At 45.4% G+C, this 13,419-nt stretch overlaps 1 protein-coding gene across 3 annotated transcripts in view; it reads right to left on the reverse strand.

Annotated features, from left to right (window-relative positions):
* Positions 1-13,419, reverse strand: part of serhl (serine hydrolase like) — a 43,092-nt gene that overhangs the window by 9,383 nt on the left and 20,290 nt on the right. For all 3 annotated transcript variants that reach the window (XM_087978388.1, XM_087978386.1, XM_043679988.2), the window contains 5 exons: positions 11,592-11,611; positions 8,472-8,546; positions 5,474-5,577; positions 4,315-4,394; positions 1,210-1,244 (listed from right to left, as the gene is read on the reverse strand). In XM_087978388.1, coding sequence (XP_087834514.1) covers positions 1,210-1,244; positions 4,315-4,394; positions 5,474-5,577; positions 8,472-8,546; positions 11,592-11,611 — 314 coding nt within the window. The remainder of the gene's footprint in view (positions 1-1,209; positions 1,245-4,314; positions 4,395-5,473; positions 5,578-8,471; positions 8,547-11,591; positions 11,612-13,419) is intronic.

The following is a 13,419-nucleotide window of genomic DNA, read 5'->3' on the forward strand; positions in this document are numbered from 1 at the left end:
GGGGGGGGGGGGGGAGGTTGAACAAAAACACAAGGTGGAGCTGTTAAACAGTGCTTTGTTTCATCGCTTCCCACCAGTAGTCTGTTCTTCAGCTACGACACAGCTCTCCTTGGATTTGTATGAAGGACAGTGGTTCATCACAGGGTATTAGAATTCATTCTTCGATCAAATGTGGGTGTTGCTGGCAAGAATTTGTCATCCATCCTGAAATGCCCTTGAACAGAGTATCACGCTGGGCCATTTCAGAGGCTAGCTAACAGTTGACTCCATTGCTGTTGGTCTGAGTCACATGTAGGCCACGTAGGTAAGGACAGCAGACTTCTTTCCCTGCCAGATGGGTTTCACAACAATCAGTGGTGTTGCAGTCATGGTGACCATCACAGACTAGTTTTCAATTCCAGATTCATTCACTGGATTTAAGTTCCACCACTGGTCATGATTAGATTAGATTTCCTACAGCATAGAAACAGGCCCTTCGGCCCAACAAGTCCACACCGACCCTCCGAAGAGCAACCCACCCAGACCCATACCCCTACATTTACCCCTGACTAATACACCTAACACTACAGGCAATTTAGCATGGCCAATTCACCTAACCTGCACATCTTTGGACTGTGGGAGGAAACCGGAGCACCCGGAGGAAACCCACGCAGACATGGACAGAATGTGCAAACTCCATGCAGACAGTTGCCCAAGGCGGGAATTGAAGCCGGGTCCCTGGCGCTGTGAGGCAACAGTGCTAACCACTGAGTCACCGTGCCACCCATGGTGGATTTGAATTTATGCCTCTAGAATATTAACAAGGGCCTCTACATGAGCAGTCCAGTGACATTACTGTTGGACCGAAGGGTCTGTTTCTGTGCTGTATATCTCTATGACTCTATCTCTATCACCCTCCAGTCCTCCACCTGATGTTAGGCAGCCTGCCAAGGACGGTTAGATTAAGGTGAAGCAATGAAATAAATTCTTGGTCCCAGTTACAAAAGGGTGTCAGGTTGAGGGGAAAGCTGGGAGAGGTTCATCCACCAAGCACATAGACAGTGGCGGTTCAAGAAGGCAGCTCACCACCACCTTCTTAAGGGTAACTAGGGATGGGCTATAAATACTGGGCCCAGCCAGCAACATTCCCATTTCACAAGTGAATTTCAAAAACAGTCATGGGAAGACCTTAAAGGAAGGCTTAAAAGAAACATTTTGGGAAAAACTCACCAGATTAATTCTCAAATCGCGGTTGAAGACAACACCTAAAAGAGTAATATATTCAGTCAGAAGCATTAAAAAAAAAAATTACATTTCTCAATCCCTCTACTGGTAAACAGATGGCCCTGTTAATGTTCGCGTGTCTCATCAGAAACCTGTTAAAAGAGTATAAAACAATCATGTCGGAGAGATCCTTCAGGACTGTAAAGCTGTTATCCAAGGTAAGACTTGCATTCATATCGCATTTCTTTCCCAAAGTGCTTCTCATGTAGTGCAGTTCTTGTAATGTAGGAACCAGGGAACCTCATTTGCACAGCAAGATCCCCACAAACAAACAGCAATTAGATAAATGACCAGGTCAGCTGCTGGTGTTAATTGATAGATGACTTGTCGACCAAGCACAGAAATTCATACGCGAGATATTATTGGCCACCCCTAATAGCCCTTGAGAAGGCAGACATGAGTCATCCTTTTTACGGGTTTGCCAGGCCACTTTAGTCAATCATGCTGCAGTGGGTCACAAACAGGACAGACTGGGTCAGAATACTGCAATGTGTTCAAGAATTCTCAGATCAACGACAGAGCCCTGGTTGAAGAGGTCTCTGAAGTGCTCCCCCACCTCCGCCTAGCATTTTTTGATTGTTTCTTCATCTTTGTTAAGAGTCAGGAGAGTCCAGTTGTGGACCAGCTTACTGCCATATTTATGCCATTCTCTGAGTGAAAACATTTTTCTTCGGATCTCCTCTAAACTCCTCACCTGAAACTTGTGGCCTCGGTCTCAGACACGGGAATAGATTCTCATGCTCTACCCTGCCTATGCACCTTATAATTTTGTATATCTCAATCAGATCCACCCTCACCCTCCTCTGCTCCAGGGAAAACAAATCCAGTCTCTCCTCATAACTGAGACTTTCCTCCCAGTGCAATTACATCCTTCCAATGGTGTGGTGAACCATATTGCATTGAACCAGTATTCCATCTGTGACCTAACCAAATGTTTTATAAAGTTGCAACAAGACTTCCCTCCTCCTATATTCTACGCCCGGCTAATGAAAGCAAGTATGCCTTCTTCATCCCTCTATCGACCTGTACTGGCACCTTCGGGGATCTATGGACTTGCACACCAAGGTCCCTTTGTTACTCAATACTCCCTCAGTACTCTACCATTCATTGTGCATGTCCTTCTCTTAATACCTCCCAAAATGCATCACTTCATACTTCTCAGGATTACGTTCCATCTGCCATTGCTCTGCCCAATTTACCGGCTAATTGATATCAGACTGTAGCCTGAGACCATGCTCCTCACTATCAACAACACCTCCAATTTCATGCCATCTGCAAACTCACTAATTATAAAACTTCTACATTTACATCCAAGTTGTCAACGTACATAACAAACAGCAAGGATCCCAGCAACATCCCTGTGGTATACTGCTGGTCACAGGCTTCCAATCACAAAATTAGCCCTCTGCTGTTACCTTTTCTCCCCCCTATTTGCAGCCATTTTTCTGGTTCCAATTTGCTGGTCTTAGATCCCATGGGCACTTACTTTTTGAATTAGCCTTCCACGTGGGACCTTGTCAAAGACCTCACTGAGGTCCATGTATACCACGTCGATTGCACCACCCTCATCAATATATTCACTCACCTTTTAAAAAACTCAATTAAATTAGCCAGACAATCTCTCTCTAACAAATCCATGAAGATGATGCCTGATCAATCCCTATCTTTCCAAGTGTTGACTAATCCTGTCCCTCAGAAACTTTCCAATAATTTCCCTACTGCTGACATCAGACAGCGGTAACTGGCTGGCCTATCTTTGCTGCCCTTCTTGAACAAAGGAACCACATGATCTATCCGCCAGGGTCACTTTTGGCCAACAAAGTATTAAATATCTCCACCAGGGCCCCAGCAAACTCGTTCCTCTGTCCTCTAAGTTATTCTTACTGCGTTGATGATGAACAGTAGCTGTGAAAAACGGTCACGTTGCAGAAAGGCCTCTTTGTCAGTCATGGTACTGCTCAGCTTCAGTTACACACATACCAGCTCCGTAACACCGACTTCCAATTTCTGACCCACTCCCACATCTCTGCTCCTCAAATTGGTATTGAATTATAAATACTTACATAAAAATGCAAGGACAAAAATATAACGTTTTAAATTTGAAATTGTGTCCATGCTTGAGACGGAGAGCATGAATCTTAGTACATTCGGGCTCAGTGTAATTTTAGTCAGGTTTCATGAAGGGTTTCTCTATGCGAGGCCTGGCAAGTTTTCTTGCTCTAACATCTCAATAAATAAACAGCAGGGCTGTGGGAATTGAGCAGGACAATGAGACGATTGAATTGCTGTACAGACGGTAGGCATTGACTCGATGGGCTGGAAGGACCACAATGATTCCATGATTCCTATTTTCACCAAATTGGGCCACAAATGTCTGGCAGCTCAGGAATAAACCTCAAGTTCATAATCGACAACACTCATTTTTTTTTAAGATTAGATTCCCGAAAGTGTGGAAACAGGCCCTTCGGCCCAAAATGTCCACACCGACCCTCTGAAGAGTAACCCACCCAGACCTATTCCCCTACCCTATATTTACCCCGACTAATGCACCTATCACTATGGGCAATTTAGCATGGCCAATTCACCTGACCTGCACATCTTTGGAGCATCCGGAGGAAACCCACGCAAACACAAGGAGAATGTGTAAACTCCACACAGACAGTCACCCGAGGCCCTGGCGCTGTGAGGCAGCAGTGCTAACCACTGAGCCACTGTGCCGCCTTAGATTAGCTTCCCTACAGTATGGAAACAGGCCATTCAGCCCAACAAGTCCACACTGACCCTATGAAGAGCAACTCACCCAGACCCACTCACCTACATTTACCCCTGGCTAATGCACCTAACACTATGGGCAATTTAGCATGACCAATCCGCCTGACCTGCACATCTTTGTGATTGTGGGAGGAAACCCACGCAGACACGGGAAGAATGTACGAACTCCACACAGACAGTTGCCCGAGGCAGGAATCGAACTGGGATCCCTGGCGCTGTGAGGCAGTGGTACTATCCACTGAGCCGCCGTGCCACCCACATTTTGCAGCCTGACTGTACCTCCAGATACCTCAGTGGCTCCCCGCTGAAGCAGAATCTTCCCACTTTCCTCAGAAACGGACCGATTTCCCTGCAGCAACCTGAAGAGTAAGGGAAAGAGTTTAGTTGAAGGAAAATCTGAAGGTACAACAGAACACACACCATCAAAAATAATAAAGAATGACATTAAAACGTGGCCGGTCTCCACGTGACCACAAGATATTGTGGATGCTGGAGATCTGAAGTAAGAAAAACAACAGAAAATAGTGGGAACACTCGGCAGGTCCAGCAGCTGTTGTGGAGACAGAGAATTAACATGGCACGGATGACCATTGATCCAAACTGATGACAGTGATTGACAGAGACCGATAACAGAGACTGTGAGCAATGGATGGGGTGGGGGGGGGGGGGGGGGCAACTTAACCTTATAAAGGGGCAGAGGAGGGTGTTTAACTTTATGAAGGGGCAGATGGAATGTTTAAATTTACGAAGGGGTGGGGGTTGTTTATGAAGGGGCAGAGGGGGAGTGTTGGAGCTGAATGGCCTCTTTCTGTGCTGTATTGACTCTGGAATTCTGTGCTATTTCAGTCTGGATGAATCAATCAGTGTCTGTGAGCCGATCCTAACTCCCCATAGGAGATTTAAATAAGAGAATAAGGGCAAGATCACTGTGCCAGTTCAATCTGGATATTATTCTGCTGGTGGGTGGAGTGGCGAATAATTTTTTCTGTCCTATTAAACCCACAAAAAATAATTAATACAGTTGTAATAATTAATAGTTATAGTAATTAATAGTTATAGAAAATAATAGTTATACAGTTATAATAATTAGTTCTGGAAAAGTGCACATTTTCTCTTTTTCTCTCTCTACAGACGCTGAATATAGCTGAGTTTCTCCAGCATTTTGTATTTACTTCAGTTCTCCACTATCTGCATCACTTTGCTGTTACCTCAGCAATTGTTGGTGGGATCTGACTGGGTATAAACTGGCTGCTGTAAGGGGCCTGCAGTGCAATAGTAATTGCATTTCAGAAATAACATCAAATTCTTGGGAACTTGGAATGCCCCAAGAATGTGGAAGGCGCTATATATAAATGCACATCCTTGCTCACCACGACAGCACTCCCTTCCAGAGAACAAGCTGATCTAATTCAGTCCCATCTACAGAATTGGTACCAACCTCTTTAGTGCTCCACCAGGCGTATACACACGGGGTGAACCCTGCTCCTTTTCCAGCTTTATAAGCTCATCAATCGCTGTCTGAAGTCGTTCCCGGATAGCAGTCTGCAATTAAAACATTAAAACAAAATATTTCAGTTCAGTGCAGTCACCCCGAACTGGGCAAAACATCAGCATTCTACCAGCTCTTTCTAAAAAAAATGGCATTGTTGCGAGAGAAATGGAAATTAAAAGTGGGTATATTTTACTACAGCTATGCAGGGCATTGGCAGGACCACATCTGGAGTACAGTGTCCAACTTTAGTCTCAGTACTTTAAGACGGATGCAAATGCATTTGAATAAGTTCAAATAAGTTCACTCGACTCATTCCTGGGAGAAGGAGGTTATCATATGAGGAGAATTTGGACTTGCTGGGTCTGTACTAATTGAATTTCCAAGAATTAGAGGTGGTCATATTGAAACCTACAAAGACCCTGAGAGAATTTGTCATGATGGCTGCTGAGAGGATATTTCCACTTGTGGGAGAGGCTGGACCTCAAGAAAAGTTCAAGAAGACAAGGCCTCGCGTTTAAGATCAAGCTGAGGGGAAGGTTTTTCTCAAGAGTTATCTATCTGTTCCTCAGAAGGTGATGGGAGGTTGGCTCATTGAATTTAGCCAAGGTGGAGTTAAATAGTTAAGGGAGTTAAAGGCTTGTCATAAAAGGAACAAGTGAGGACTCTGGGTCTGTACTCAATGGAGTTTAGAAGAATGAGGGAGAGATCTGATTGAAACTTACAGAATACGGAGAGGCCTGGATAGAGTGGATGTGGAGAAGATGTTTCCATTAATAGGAGAGACCTGAAGGCACAGACTCAGAGTGAAGGGATGGATCCGTTGGAACGGAGATGAGAAGAAAATTCTTCAGCCAGAGGGTGGGGAATCTGTGAAACTCATTGCCTCAGAGGGCTGTGGAGACCATATCATTGAGTGTATTCAAGATGGAGATAGATTGGTTCTTCATTGGTAAGGAGAGCAAGGATTATGGGGAGAAGCCAGCAGAAGGAGAAACATATCAGCCATGTTTGATTGGTGGAGCAGACTGAACGGTGGGCCAAATGGCCTAATTCTTCTTCTCTAGAGTCAGAGAGATATACAGAATGGAGACAGACCCTTCGGACCAACCCGTCCATGCCAACCAGACATCCCAAACCAATCTAGTCCCACCTCCCAGCACCCGGCCCATATCCCTTTAAACCCTTCCTATTCATATACCCATTCAGATGCCTTTTAAATGTTGCAATTGTACCAGCCTCCATCACTTCCTCTGGTAACTCATTCCACACACACACCACCCTGTGTGAAAAAGGTGCCTCTCAGGTCTCTTTTATATCTTTCCCCTCTCACCCTAAACCTATGCCCTCTAGTTCTGGAGTCCCTCAACCCCAGGGAAAAGACTTTGTCTATTGATCCTATCCATGCCCCTCATGATTTTGTAAACCTCTATAAGGTCACCCCTCAGCCTCCGATGCTCCAGGGAAAACAGCCCCAGCCTATTCAGCCTCTCCCTGTAGCGCAAATCCTCCAACCCTGGCAACATCCTTGTAAATCTTTTCTGAACCCTTTCAAGTTTCACAACATTCTTCCGATAGGAAGCAGACTAGATTTGCACACAATATTCCAAAAGTGGCCTAACCAATGTCTTGTACAGCCGCAACATGACCTCCCAACTCCTGTACTCAATACTCTGACCAATACTCACTATCCTATCTATCTGCGACTCCACTTTCAAGGAGCTATGAACCTGCACTCCAAGGTCTCTGTTCAGCAACACTCCCCAGGACCTTATCATTAAGTGTATAAGTCCTGCTAAAATTTGCTTATTTTTTTTGGGGAACACATACAAATGTGGAGTTAAGGCCACAATTGGATGACCCTTGATCTTGTTGCATGATGGGGCAGACCCAAAGGGCTGAATGGTCTACTCCTGTTACTAAGTACCATGCTCTCCTTTCTGTATTTGCAACATACTCTCAGCTCCCAGACAGACAGTGATAGAATGAAGTGAGATGGCCATATCTGGTTATTTCATTTTGATGATTCGGGATTTACCCACACAATGTCCCTTCGGTTCAGGGCAATAGTGCTCACAGCTTCAGTTCTTTACCTGATGGTATTTCGCTCAACCCTCCACCCCTCCCCTCAAGCTCGTCAGCCCCCTTCTTCAACCCATCCACCCCCTTGCCCAACCCCTCCTTGATCCTTCCACCCACCCTCCCGACCCTCCATCCCTTCCCTCAACCCCTCCACACCCCTCCCTCAGTCCTGATACGAGTTCAAGTCCCACCTGCTCCAGAGGTGTGTAATAACATCTCTGAACAGCTTCTTTAGAAAACATCTAAATCATCGAAACCTGCACAGCGGCCTGTGCAAAGCCTGGTCTGTGCATCACCCACCCCCTCAGTTCAGTCCCAGTGCTGGGATCTGGAACGCACGGCCTGAAAGAGGCTTGCAGGCAGTTAACAATGGCCATTGAGTGGAGGACACGGTAGGATTGGGTGCAAGAGCAGCAGCCACACGCTGAGGGAGGGAACTGAAAGCTGGGGCTACCTACCAAGGGAGACTTCCTGAGGGTCAGGCATTGAGTTGTGCATCTGTGAGTTACTCCACGATAGGCTAACTTGCTTTCCACTCTCGGTTGCAACATTGCAGCCACAGCGTAGATTAAAGCAGTGCAGCCAGGAGCAGCAAAAACGGTTCGACCGAGAGTCCTCCACCTGAGAGCTCTGACAGCAATATCTGGGAATTGTTGTGAACTCCCCCGATCGGGCTCAGCTGAGCCCGTCGCTCAGGGAAGGGAACTCAATAAGCGATGCTCCGAGTCCAGAGAACATTGACTTGATGTAAGGAGGAAGCCAAGTCTGTAGCACTCTCAGCCAGTCATAAGCTTGTGTATAACTAACAGCTTGTTGTCACCCTGCATGTATATTTATATTTTTTAAAAATTAATAAAAAACTTACAATTGCAGTTGGATAAAACCCATATCCATCCAGCACAATCAGTTTATCGACCAAGTCTGGGAATACTGAACAAAACTATAAAGAGGAGCAGAGATTCACCAATCAGAGAGGAGTCTGGTTATTAATGTCCCTGTGTACATGTATACAGTTACACAAATAAAATACACATTATCATCAATATCTTAAAACTCACTTTCGTCACTTTTCATTTGCTTCCTGCATCACAGTCTTTGATAAATGTTGTTTGTCAACACTTCCAGTTACATGGAGGCGCGACAATTTTTCTCCTTAAAGCAGTGAAGGTAAAGAAGGAGATTTTATAAAATAAAATTGGGTTTAAGATCATGAAGGGTTCTGAGGAGTAAATAAGGACAAACCATTCCCAACAGTGGAAAGGTCGATAACTGGGAGAGCATGCTAAGGTGATTGAGAAACACGAAACAACATGATTTTTAAAAAATCAAACCGAGTCGTTGTAACCTGAAACCCACTGCCTGAGGGGACAGTGGAGAACAGATTCAAAAGGAACATTCAAGAGAGAATTGGATCGATCCTGGAAAGGGTAGGATATGTTGGGCTCTGGGTAAAGAGCCAGGAAGTAATTGATTAGAGCCAGCACAGACATGACTGGCTGAACGACCTCCTTCAGTACCACCCTACAATGGAAACTGTAGAAAAGGCCAGACTTGCCTGTTGTAGCGTCAGAGCTGAAAATGTGTTGCTGGAAAAGCGCAGCAGGTCAGGCAGCATCCAAGGAACAGGAGAATCAACGTTTCGGGCATAAGCCCTTCTTCAGGAAGAAGGGCTTATGCCTGAAACGTCGATTCTCCTGTTCCTTGGATGCTGCCTGACCTGCTGCGCTTTTCCAGCAACACATTTTCAGCTCTGATCTCCAGCATCTGCAGCCCTCACTTTCTCTGTTGTAGTGTCAGCACCAGCTTGGTCTCATCAGATACTGTTGCTACACTTTGCTCTGTACTGACAGAATTTACGAAGAGCACCAAAGGAATCCAAGCAAATCTGAAGAAGGGCTTATGCCCGAAACGACGATTCTCCTGTTCCTTGGATGCTGCCTGACCTGCTGCGCTTTTCCAGCAACACATTTTCAGCTCAAGCAAATCTGTAGCCTAACACATTTCAGAGAGTTTTTATTGCAAGGCTAGGTTTGCCTGGCTCACTTCATCCACAGGTTAAAATAGCCTCTGCTACACCGGCTGTTAGTCCCATTGTTAAATCAGTCACTTTCCTTGCACTATCCACGGCCTACTGACACGTACATAGAGTCATACAGCACAGAAACAGACCCCTCGGTCCAACTCGGTAGTAGTTGCTGACTAGGCATCCCAATTAGTCCCATTTGCTTGTGTTTGGTCCATGTCCTTCTAAACCCTTCACTATACCTCTTTCATCAACTGCCTTGCCTCAAGCATACTACAGAGGAACCTCGATTATCCAAATATCAATTATCCAAATATCGGATTATCCGAAGGAGATCTTGAGGTCCCGATAGAAACATTATATCAAAGACGTGTTTCCAACACTGATCGTGTCTTTTGTTTACAGTGATTAAACGTGAACTTACTGACATGCTGCCGAGAACAGTCCTGGACCGATGGGAGCCCGGGCACCATCTCTACAGGACCGACCGCCCGTCCTCTCAACACACACACGCACGCACGCGCACACACACACACACACACACCCTGGAGTTCTACACAGCTACATACCCATACCACACCCCCTTTCCCAGATTGTACAGGGCAAAGGTGGAACCTGTCAAAAAGTTGCAGTAAAAAGTTGTGTGTGTGCAGGCATTCTCTATCTGGAGACTCACACCCCAAAAGGCGGCAGTTGCTGGTGTCCAGTCCGGCTGCCCCAAAGAGGGGGCGGGCAGGTGTGGGGGCAAATGGGGAGCAGTGCTGGACCGTGTTGGAGGGCAGCTGGGGGGGGGGGCGGTGTTGGACGGGCTCGCACACGGTGTGCTGCCTCATCTCCTGAACAGGGAGCAGACTTAACAGAAAACTCTGAGCCCCAGAGGAAAGGCATTGAATCAATTAACCGAACAAAAATAATGCCCGCCCATCTCGTTCGGATAATCAAAGTTCCTCTGTATTCTGTAAATGATTAAAGAGATGCACTTGCTTTTTCCGAAGGAATTCCTTCCTAGCCTTATGGGCAATTTCCAAAGGAGTCACACAGTTATAACGCCTGGAGGAAATGCTGGGGGCAAAACTCAACACATGAACCTAACAGGACAAATCAATACGACTGAGATTCCCTCATCATCATTTCCTCAAAATCACTGAGACTCTCTGCTGATGACCCCTCTGCAGGACCATCCACAGTCCTAGGCTCTGAACAAAACTCACTCCCACCTCCAAGATTTCTACACAGCAGGAGCTGCAAAGGCGAAGGGTATCAGTGGCAGCAAGAAAAGGACAATTACAAGATTAAATCATGGGGGCGTTGAGACTGTCACACACCTCCTTGTGGAATGGGCCTTTGTGAAGGAAGTCTGGAGAGAGACGCAGTGGGTTGTGTCGAGGCTCGTCCCGAGCAGCTCCGTGAGGCGGGACTCTGTGCTCTACGGTCTGTTCCCCGGGACACACACCGAGACAAACACCGACTGCGCCTGGAGGACCATCAACTCAGTGGGAGACGCTCTTTGATTTGCCCGAAACGTGTTGGTCTTCCAGAGCAAGGAGCTGACCCTGACTGAGTGTTACAGACTGACACCTTCCAAGGTCCATGACTACGTGCTGAGGGGCGCACTGAAGCTTGGGGCAGCTGCTGCCAAGGGGCAGTGGGGAAAGACCCCTGTCTGAGGGCTTCCTGCTGAAGGAAAATGGGGGTCTGATCAGTTATTGGATTGTCCTGGAGCCTAAATAGACGTAAATAAAGATACATACAAGAAAGAAATGCCTTTGGTTTGTTTGTTGAATAGAATCAAATTCCAATATTTGTTTGTTTTATCATATGCTGATATACAGAACCAGACTGCTTTAGTGACTGTGTGTATATGTAAACATACTTTATGAATAAAGTATATTTTTGAAGTTAAAAAATATTAAGTCATGGTTTTGGAATTTACGGCTTAAGTTAAAATGTGTCACTACTTACCAAGCCTCCAACATTACCCCCTGAAAAAGAACCGTGGAGAACATGAATACTGGAGAGAGGATGGTCTGAGATTTACAGCATAAGAAACAGCTCATTTGATTCCATGGGTTAATGCTGGTATTTATACTGCATGCAAATCCTCTCTCCCCTCCCCTCCTCACCCAGCCCATCAGGGTTTCCTTATACTCCGGACTCCCTGACGTGTTAATCTAGCTTCTCCTTAAATGTAATTATGCTGTTGGCCTTAACTGCTCCCTGTGGGAGTGAGGTCCACGTTTTCAAATTCTCTGGGTGAGGAGATTTCTACTGAATTCTCTGTTGGAGCTTTGGTGACTACCTCGTACTTAGGCTGCTGAATTCTGCACTTTCCAGCAAATGGAAACACCACAAGATCTCATCCTCAATAATCCTAAATACCTCAATCATGTCATCACCCCTTCTCGGCTTTCTGTCTTCTACAGGCCTGGATTGGTTTATATACATTGTTCACACCCATGTACTTTTGCAACCGGCATCATTGGTTTTTAATCTAGCCTTTGGTAAGCAATTGTAACGTCTAGACTGACACCCTGGCAGAGACTCAGGACTATTCGTTACATCCCATTACCAGGCTTTTCCAGAGTCATCCAGCAGCCTCCCTCCCACTTTTTGACTTTGTTATGGTTGAGGGGGTAAACCTTTTTGCTTAATAAAGCAAATGTAAATGATCTCACTCTGTGTTAGAACATTTGACAACAGTCTGATGAACATTAACCCTCTTGACAACACACAGATATGGATCGCCTTTTGACTGCACACAATGTGAGTATTGCTGAAGCTTTTCATCTTGCACTGGTCAGGACTATTCACAAGAACTACAAACATAAAATGGGAGAAGAATTTTTCTACTAAAATGAGGACAGTGTGCTGATTTATCACCATGGATAATTCACCAGACAGCTGACAACTGACAGTTAACTGAAAAGCTTTAAACCAGGCAAATTGACTCGGAGGTGTCAAGGCATTTCCCTGAGAATTGAACAAGAGAATAGACATCACCAGTTCTGTTGAGTTGAAACAGGCGCAGCTTTTGGAAATGACAATAAACCTAATTCTAATTCTTCTGGTTGCAAAGAACTGGGCCCCTGAGCATTAATATAGGTAGTTTCCAGTAAGTACAATTGCACCACAAAACGAGCCCAACTAACCGTCTTAAATTTGGTTCTTAGTCATGTGTTGGAGATGCTGGTGTTGGACTGGGGTGGACAAAGTTAAAAATCACACAACATCAGGTTATAGTCCAACAGCTTTAATTGGAAGCACCAGCTTTTGAGATGCACTGATGAAGAGGCAGCACCTCGAAAGCTAGTGCTTCCAAATAAACCTGTTGGACTATAACCTGGTGTTGTGTGATTTTTAACTTGGTTCTCAGTAATTCTTAGCACACACAGGATTATTTAGCAGATATGGAATCACAACTAATATTGGACACTGTATTTAAAGCTTTGCAAGTATGGATACCTTTCTTGTTGCAAACAGCTGAAAGGACATGTTGCTTTAAACAATCTACCAGTCTTTCTACATGTGCCATTCAGCCCCTCAGGCCTGGTCCTCCATTCGCCAAGATCACGGCTGATCTGATTGTGGCCTCAACCCCACATTCTCGTCCAATCCCGAAAATCACTGTCTCGGTTGTTAGTCAAGAATCTACCTAACTCTGCCTTAAATATATTCAAGCGGTGTGCCTCCATCACTCTCTGCGAAAGAGAATTCCACAGATTCATGGCATTCTAAAAGATATATTCTCCTCACCTGATCCCATATTAAACAGGAGATCCTTTATTTTTAA

This window comes from Chiloscyllium plagiosum, unplaced genomic scaffold (genome assembly GCF_037043375.1).
Source record: "Chiloscyllium plagiosum isolate Xiang-an unplaced genomic scaffold, Cpla_swu_hap1 HiC_scaffold_33, whole genome shotgun sequence".
Lineage (NCBI taxonomy): Eukaryota > Metazoa > Chordata > Chondrichthyes > Orectolobiformes > Hemiscylliidae > Chiloscyllium > Chiloscyllium plagiosum.